Below are 9,571 nucleotides of genomic sequence, written 5' to 3'. Positions count from 1 at the left end.
TATATATATATATATATATATATATACATAAGATTTTTAGTAAAAAAAAAGATTTGAATTCTCAAGTTCTCATCTGTAAAACGCATGTTTACACAACTCTATACTTGTTCATCAAAATTCAGATTTCTATCAAATATTACATTCCAGTTTCTGGCAAAGGGTTTTACATACAGAGCCAGAGAACCTCAACTTGACTTGGAAAGAACTACTGAAATATAGCTGACTAGTTTTGAGTATTACATATTTGTTTTCAGTCTTTTGTAGGTAGTTTTGTGAAATTCATCTTTTTGTGTCTGTTCAGCGGTTATGTGGAGAGAGTTGGGATCAGAGGACATAATTGGTACATATAATTTAATGTCTTCAACATAACATATATAATGTAACCTACCGCAGGGAACACACTAGGAGATTTAAAGACCAATTATAACTCAAATTTGGCCTTGATAACTGATTTTCAAGATCGTGGAGAGTCTCCACCGGGTTACCATCAAGGATGGTTGGCACATGTTATCTTGTAGTGTGTGGGGGTTTAAAGGTTAAATCGCTCACCATCCGATCAAGCCGTTGACCTCCCGGAGCTGTCACAATGATATCAAACATATTTGATTTGTATGACCAGAATCTGGACAAGTCTGAGCTCACCAGGAAGCATGTGTCCCCCTCTATGACTGAAGTTGTGACCAGTGTGCTTGTGTTCAACTGTAATCTGCAAATGTCAAGCATTAAATGTCTAATGTCAAGTATTTTCCCTGCCGATTGGGACTTTTAAAGTTTTCCAGTGTGTTTCTGGCTTAAGGAGAGCACATAGTATAGAGGGAAGAGAATTGGACCCAGGATTAAACTTTGGGGCACCCCACATGTGATGTGGGCAGTGAAGGATGATTGGTTACCAAGCACCACAGAGACAGCTCTGCATGATAGATATGACCTGAACTAATTAAAACCAGAGCATGAGATACCAGCTGAAGACCATAAAAAAACTGCACTAAGATTCAGTAGGACTAAATAGAACATTTCCATTTGAAAGCTGTTAAAAGAAGACCATTGGCCCATTCAGTTAAAAAGTATAATAACTGATTTGATAGACTATTTATTTTTCTATAAAAGCTTTGATAAAAACGATAATTGTGAGATGGGGCCTGTAGTTTACAAGATGTATATTACCGAGGTTGCGCGGGCTTTTTTAAAAGGGAGGTTGCACAATAGCATGTTTGAAATTAACCTAAAGGTACCAATGGCTAATTAGCTATTCATGATCGACAGGACACTGGACCCTACAGAATCAAAAACCCCTTTGAAGAAGTGAATGAGTAGGGGGCAGTTTGTTGGTTTCATATGCTTTACAATGTTGTTTAGGGTCAGACTAGAAATGGGTTTAAAACAAAGGTTGCCAGGTTTAACAGTTTGATGGACAATAAGGGGACCAGTGTGGGCTCTGGTGTTCATAACCTTATTTAAAAATGGGAGGAGCATTAAACATTTGCTGAAAGTACAGTCAGTGGTGGAGGAGGGAGGCCTGACAGAGATGAATTGTGGTAAATACCATCAATTTATGATAACGTTTTGTAATCAGATCAGTGAGGAAGACCATCCTTGCATCTTTGACCTCTCTGAAAGTGTGCGTGAGTGCGTGCGTGCGTGCGTGCGTGTGTGTTTAGGGTTTCGTAGGAGACCTGTAGTTTATCAGTCTGCGTTGACTCTCGGCCCTGCAACATTCTCTATTAAGAGAGCAAGTGTATTCATCAAGCCAGCAAAGTGACTTTGAATAACATTCATTTTTTTAAAAGTGCAGTCTTGGATAGTCGTGTTGCTGAAATTTCACAATGTAGCATGTCTTCAGTATTTTGGAGAGGGGTGAATGTGGCAGCTAAATAAAGCAAAAGCACCAAAGCCAGGCTGCTCTGTTATTTTTGTTGTTGAACAAGCTCAACAAGAATATGACGCGTGCTTGCCAAAAAGATGTCTCCGTGTAATTGCCCAGACATAGTGTCAAAGATGGATGTAAGACAGTTAACGACAATTTCACTGTGATAACAGCCAACAGTATGATGTCATTACAGTCGTAATGTAAAAGGCAGACCCACAGTAGCAGTATGTATTTCCATCACAAGCCCTCAGAGATATTCAGATTGAATACGAGGTCATGTGTAACAAGACAGAGGAGATAACGTATGAAAAGGAAAAGCCATTAAAAAAATCTGTTCAGTGGCTGAAAGCACCATGCCAATAGAAATCTGCTTCTCCATTCACACAACGCAACGAATCCTTCTGCGGCTCCCGTGCAGCTGGAGGATAGTTGAATGAAACCAGCTGGAATGTACCATTATGTCTTAAGGCGGAGGGGTTGCGCAATAAGTATCTCTTTATTAAAATCCGCCAGATAATGTTCTTCTGTAGTATTTGGTCACCGACTTAAACTTGCAACATGAGTCAAACCGATTCAATGTTCAAATGTCAGAAATTGCGAAAAAGAAACGAGGATCTACCATCGCGGCAAGTTGGATCCTCCCGAGATGATGTTACAGACAGTCCTTTAAAGTCTCTTCACTTCCGAGAAGAAGTCAAGTCAAGCTGGGAGAGTGTGGAGAGGGAGAGGGGCCGAGCATGGAGTGACAATCTACCCTCGTTTTAAACACTTTATAACGCATCGGTATTTAAAGAATGCGTTTGCGTTGTGGGATGTATTCTGGAGTTGGAAACGAGGTCTTTCCTTAAATACCCGAGTGTGCAGGGGACGTGGCATCTACGTCCGTGTTAAAGTGAGCTGATTTGAGTACGAACAAAAGTTGTTTTTTTTGCCGTTTTTTTATCGCGTTTCCGAAACGTTAAACCCGTTTGGAATACTCTCTAAACGGAATGGTTAATCCTCCCGAAGGTTTATTCTACATCGAAATGGATCAAGCACCACCAGGTAAGTAAAGGCGGCCATTGTCTGATCTGCAGAGCAAGACGTTTCCTTTTTTACTTTGACATATCTTCTTAACTTTTTTTATTATTATTTTGATGATTTTCAGCACAACGTCGTCATTTGGAGAGAGAAAAAGCTGCTGTACAGGTGTCTGTGCAAGGTTTATAACCTGGTACTTATCGGTGCGTTCCCTAGTGGCATTGCCCAGGCATGCATAGCGCAATTCACTTGCCGATTACGTAATACCCTTTCGTGGACTAGGCGCAGTGGCTTTGCTGCTTTCTTTGTCCCGCCACATCGGACAAACTTGGGATAAAATTCCGGCGTCGTTCTCGGTTTTCCGATGGCACCTGGAAAACGGAATGACATCCAAACGTTACATTTTGCCGAGGATACCGTTGGAGGTGCGTTGATAAATGCCGCATGAAACGACTGCTTTGTTCTCCACTGCAGCCGACCGTGGTTAATTGGTGTGCGCTTTGAAAGTAGGCTACTGGCAGCCAGACTAGACAGCTCGACTCGTGACTCAGAAAGACATTTAATGCCGACATTTTTAATCTTTTTTTTTAAACTTGACAACTCAAACATTTATACTTGCTGAATGTCAGACTTCGATTGCAAATATTTTATTAGTCATGAAGGCGAGTTTAACCATTCGTGTGCTGGCTGCTTTGGAGATTGTGCCACAGAGACAAGATTACAGTGTGGCAAATTTTTACGATTTTAGTTTTTTACGATTTAATCATCGATATGAATTTGATGATCATGCAAAATAGCTTTGGCTCTTTCTCTACCCAGGTGCCGGTCACTCTTATGTGCATGTAGGTTTTGGCTCCTAGTAGACTTTTTTTTCTTCCTCCCTTTTTTTCTCTCTTTTTGGGAAGAGGGGGGGTGCAGACATGAAGGGAAGGTGTGCAGCTGGAATTTTGCTGAGTTTAGGAATGCCTGCTTTCATTTTGAGCCGCCACTCTGCTATTGCACCTGCCTTTTGTTTATTTTAAGGTCAGAAAAAAAGGAGCGAGCGGATGGAGGGAGAAACCCACATTTTCTCCTCTCTAAGGGTGCTCTTGTTCGTGTTCTCCTGACTTCCTTATGAAAGGCACTTTTGTCCGACAGTGAAATATATCACCCTTCACCTCCTCTTGATGCGGTTTGTCCTTTTTCTTTTTCGGGAAACGCTCAGGCTTTAAGGGAGACTCAGATTTACTTTAAAGGTTTGGTGGGGAAAATTATGAGTATACATGGCACACGGGTTATGGAAAAAGAAGGTGGAATGCAATATTCTAGATGCTAGAATTTTTTAAAATCTACATCATCTAAGAATGTATGAACAGCAAACAAACTGCAGAGAATAGTGCCACATTTCCAGACTACATTTGAGATCTTGGAGGTGATATCAGTTGAAGACATGTCTGGGCATGTCAAGAGACTTTGACAGGCTCTATCATGCCGTGTGTGTGTGTGTGTGTGTGTGTGTGTGCGCGTGTGTGAGCGCACATCAAGGTACACAGATAAAATAAAGAAAGCATACCGTACACACACAAACACAACTTTTTCTCTCCAAAGGTTGCAAATATGAATGGGTCAAGTATGCAGAACCTCACTAGGGCAACCTCAAACAGATGGATGCATTTCAATTTCTGGTGAACCTCTTTCTCAGAAACTGCCCCCCCCCCCGATCTTTACCATTTCCTTTGTTATCTCTCTGTCATTCGCTCAGCTCTCCCTCCCAGGTCAACAAAGCCAGTATCTTCCACCATGAACAACAACTGTCCTCCTCCGCCTCTGTATTCACTGCAGGATGCCGAATGGTATTGGGGAGACATAACAAGGTAAAATAATTTACATTACCCACTATCGCCTCCTTATCACTCTGAATGAGTCGATGTTTTACTGTTTTTCCTGATCTCATTTGGTACTCTGTTTAATTTGTAACTACCATATTTACCCTTAGGGAGGAAGTCAATGAGAAGCTCCATGACATGCCTGATGGTTCCTTCCTGGTGCGCGACGCCTCGACAAAAATGCAAGGAGACTTCACGCTGACGTTAAGGTAAGTGGAATGGATGGAGGCTTGCCTTGCCCCGACGGCACACGACTGAAAAATGGTAAACGTCACACGCAGTGGTGCATTCTTTTTCTGCACAATGATCTTACTTTTATTTCTCACTGGTTCACCTCCCCAGGAAAGATGGCCACAACAAGCTCATCAAGATTTACCACCGTGACAGCAAGTATGGCTTCTCTGATCCCCTGACCTTTACCTCTGTGGTGGAGCTCATCTGGCACTACCAGCACCATCCGTTGGTGGAGTACAATGCCACCCTTGACCTGATGCTAACTCATCCTGTGTCCCGCTTTCAGCAGGTTAGTAAGCGTCTGTACCATATGTCTCTTCTCTTGGTTAGGAATGTCAAGAATTCTCAGTTGGCAGTAGTATTTAAAGGAGAAGTTCTGGTAGTAGTGATGCTGGGTTTTTTTTGTTTTTTTTTATCAAATAAGGAGGAAAAGAGAACTGGGGTGAAGTTGATAGGAATTTTGACTGAGGTGTTTATGCCATTAGGACCGGCTGGTGAAAGAGGACAGTGTTGATGTTGCTGGAAGAAAACTCAAGGAGTACCACAGTCAGTATCAAGAGAAATCGAAGGAGTTTGATCGTCTCTATGAAGCCTTCACAAAAACCTCGCAGGTAAATCTAACCATAAATTAAACCACTTATGGTCACTGTTATTTATTTATTTATATATGTATTTGTATGAAAGTATTCTCCTTACAAAAGTGCAAACTTTGCCTTCAGTGACACACTGATGTGATCTGTTCATTGTGACACAGGAGATTCAGATGAAGAGAACAGCAATTGAGGCCTTTAATGAGACAATGATGATCTTTGAGGAGCAGTGTCGGGAACAGGAGCGTTATGGAGAGGAGTTTGAGAGGAACAATCAATCTGAGGAAGCAGAAAAGGATTTGGAGAGGTACTTCAATCATTCCTACAATGACTCCTTAAGATTGTACACAGGGGGCTTTTTTGCCCCACAGTAGTTCACTGTAGCTCTTGCTTATTTGTGAGTGTTCGACCTGTTCTTCAATCCCCATTGTGACATGTGACCTTTGACCTCTTGGTTTAGCTTCCTTATTAACTATGAGAAGCTGAAGTGTCGTCTTGGGGAGATCTACGACAGTAAGGTCCATCTGGAGGAGGACCTGAGAACCCAGGTGGAGGACTACAGAGAGACAGACCGGAAGATCAACAACCTGCGACCTGACATAATTCAGCTGCGTAATATCAGAGACCTATATCTCAAGTGAGTAGCTGCCAGAGAAAAAGATTTCTGGAGGTGTAAAGCAGTTATGAGAGAGCATATGATTTCATAAACCAGCTGTTCTGGCATTCGTGTAAAGTGGCTGTTGCAACCTCATAAAAAGAAAAAATGAAGCTGCTGTATAATTTGTGCTATTTCTCTTTCTCATCATTTCTCAAGTCTTTCTTTTGGTTCTTACCCTCGATGCATTTTTCTTTTATTTTTTTATTTTTTTTGAATACAGTTGGCTGAATCACAAGGGTGTGAGGCAGAAACGTATCAACGACTGGTTGGGAATACAGAGCGACAGCCTGGATGAGTATGTCATCAAACGATCCTTTTCTACAAATAACCATTAGATATTTTTACTTTGAAATGGCAAATGAGAATCAAAATCCTTTTTTGTTAAAAAAAAGCTGGTTTTGTAATAGCATGTTCGTCCTCACAGCACCTACGTGTTGAAGGGAGACGAGGAGAAACTGCCACATTATGATGAAGCAAGCTGGTTTGTTGGCGAACTGAGCCGGACTCAGGCCGAGGAGATGCTTCAGGGAAAAGCATCGGGAACGTTCCTGATCCGTGAGAGCAGCAAACAGGGATGCTATGCCTGCTCCGTTGTGTAAGTATTAACTCATCAGCTTTGTATCTGGAGAGCAAGTCAGTTGTAAGGCTGATGTTACACATAGGTGTTTTATCGAGATGGGATCGTCAATATGTATGCGCCAATTGATTATTCCCTTGTTTTCAGCGTGAATGAAGACGTGAAGCATTGCATGATCTTTAGCACACCACACGGATATGGATTCGCCGAGCCCTATGACGTCCACTGCTCACTGAAAGACCTCGTTCTGCACTACCGCCTGAACTCCCTAGCACAACACAATGACGCCTTGGATGTCCGGCTGTCGCACCCGGTGCATGGCGCTGCACCATCCAGCCCTTCTCAGCATACAGAGGAACACAAACTCTTACAGACTCCGCAACACACAGCAGGGCTCCCACCAGCCACGCCGGAAATGTAGTCCAACTGAGAGACAAACGGACGTGTTTACTGTATCCTACGAGAATGACTGCTTCAAGGTGCATTGTTCGCTGAGAAGAATGTGTAAAATTTGCACTAGAGTGATTTCAGCGGTTTTCGTGAACGGGATTTCACAGATGGAAGTGGGACCGGAACTTGAATGTCAGATTGAACTTTAATTTTGTTTTGTTTTCTGTTTGATTTTCTTTCTTTCTTTCTTTCTTTTTTGAGACTCGAATCTTCAAAAGGATTTTTTTTTGTACTTCATATATTATCATTTGTTTAATGGACATCGTCATAATGGGGATGTTAACAAACAAACAAAATATAAATGTTCACTCACATCAGGTGCTACACTGTCTTCTGACTTCACCTTTTTGGATTTGCACAGCTCAAATAAGAAAGGTGATATTGTTGGCGAGATCATGCCCTAAAATTCTGTTATGACAATTTGGATAATGTGTGATTTAAATATGGGGCTGTCCATTCATCAGATGATATGGTGCTGTGTTGAGGCAGATTCTGTCATCCACGTCTGGTGGACCGAATAACTTTGGTTAAATCCACATGTGAATATGTGAAAGGTAATGGTGCATCTTTACAATATTGCCCTTTCTTAATAGACATTCATACATAGTGGATAATTATGTAGCATTAATATCCTGTATATTACTATTGTAAAAGCATACTCGATGTTATATCCATTGACCAAAGCACTTAATATTAAGTGAAACTACATCCCTGCTGAGACCAGTAATCACATTAGGTAAGGAGGGGCAATTGGTGTACACCTGCTGATGTGCTGATCAAAACATAATCTGAAGTACTGTATGTTATATTCTGTTACTCAAAAGAAGTATAAGCTTTTTGTATTCTATATATATTTTTTCTATAAACATGCCACATAAGATGAAAGCTTGAAGAAAGTGCAATCCAGCAGTATTTCTATTGTTGCAGTGTATGACGATGATGGTGGTGAAGGTGATGCTGTTATGAGAGGTTGACATTTGCCACAAAAATGCACTCTCTTTGGTGGCGCTGGTATGATGTGGCCTCTTACGTTTGTGTGAACTTAAAGGGGTCCGGAAGTATCCTGCCTCCATTACTTGAACTGTGGCATTGCTCGAGCTATGAATGTTTTTTCATGACATGCAGCCTACATAGCTTAAGAGGAAAGGAATCCATGTTGAACTTGGCACATTTTTCAAGTTTGAGGACAATAGATACTCTGTATTCAGAAACTGTTCAACTTGTTTTTGAGTTCAGTTGATGGAAGGTGTTTAAGCCTCTCGTTAAAAGAATAAAAATAAATCCACTGGAGGATTGAGGAAACTCCTTGGTTGAAGCTAAGCAATGTGACATTCTGACCTTCACTTTGCTGAAAGACAATAAACTGACGAGGGTTTTGTCAATTTACATCGCCCACTGCCTTTTTCCTCTTGGTTCTGAGATGCGTAATTTTTTTTCTTAAAAAAACAACATGGGATTGTTGCCAGAAACAATTTCAAGATCTGTTAGTACAGTGCTAACTTCTTACTACTTTGACATTGATTTGATAATTACTAGAGTATTAGCGATGACTATTCAAGTAATTGAACAGCCAATAGCTCCTATTACTCTGACGTGCTCTGCTAAAGGGCTATTGTGCACGAGCCATATTTCAGAGCCTTTTTTTTTTATTTATTTTTTTAAGTCACTCCAAATGCACCCTTTGCTGATCCAAGTCAGGACGTTTTGCACCAATCACACAAGCAACCAAGCTTACATTAGGTGAGGGATGTTAGGGATGGCATGTCTATGTGGGGCGACTCTTCACACAGGTGGGTGAGTGAGTGTACAAGTAATTATCTCTTGATTTACCATCTGCCTAAAGTGAAGCCATTGTAGTGCAATGGGTTTAGCCTTGGATCAGTGGTGGTACAGCCGTTGGTGGAACAAGCTGAGGCACATGAGGACATACTGTGGACAGATGGAAGAGAAAGGAATTGACATAGATAATAGCTGAATACAAACAGCTCTTCTCAACTCAGGTCAGGGCCCAAATATCTCCCTTTCATCATAACACAAAACAAATTGAACCATAAAACATGCCATGTCGTTTTTAGAATTGAAAACAGTATATATGTATATATACGTATATAAAACAATCAAAATTGGAAAAGCAATTTCAACAGCACTGAAAAGCTTCAGAACAGCGTTTTTTCCCCCTCTCTCATATTCACACGAGATATCGCTGTGGTGCAAAGGGCACACGTTTTTTGTTTTGTTTTTTTGTAAGATTACCAATATCGATATGGCCTCCATCTCCAGGAAACATTGGGTAAGCCCTGATGTAGGGCC

General features: G+C 41.2%; 1 protein-coding gene across 1 annotated transcript; it reads left to right on the top strand.

Moving 5' to 3' along the window:
- Positions 1-2,590: 2,590 nt before the first annotated feature.
- LOC130123499 (phosphatidylinositol 3-kinase regulatory subunit gamma-like) lies at positions 2,591-8,649 on the top strand. Its single transcript, XM_056292678.1, has 10 exons — positions 2,591-2,911; positions 4,629-4,740; positions 4,863-4,961; positions 5,095-5,275; positions 5,472-5,597; positions 5,741-5,883; positions 6,037-6,213; positions 6,455-6,529; positions 6,659-6,829; positions 6,959-8,649. Exons 1-10 carry the CDS (start codon positions 2,857-2,859, stop codon positions 7,230-7,232), a joined length of 1,413 nt encoding a protein of 470 aa, XP_056148653.1. The 5' UTR covers positions 2,591-2,856; the 3' UTR covers positions 7,233-8,649.
- Positions 8,650-9,571: the final 922 nt, after the last annotated feature.

This window comes from Lampris incognitus, chromosome 14 (assembly GCF_029633865.1).
Source record: "Lampris incognitus isolate fLamInc1 chromosome 14, fLamInc1.hap2, whole genome shotgun sequence".
Lineage (NCBI taxonomy): Eukaryota > Metazoa > Chordata > Actinopteri > Lampriformes > Lampridae > Lampris > Lampris incognitus.
This window is presented reverse-complemented; position numbering and strand designations above follow the sequence as displayed.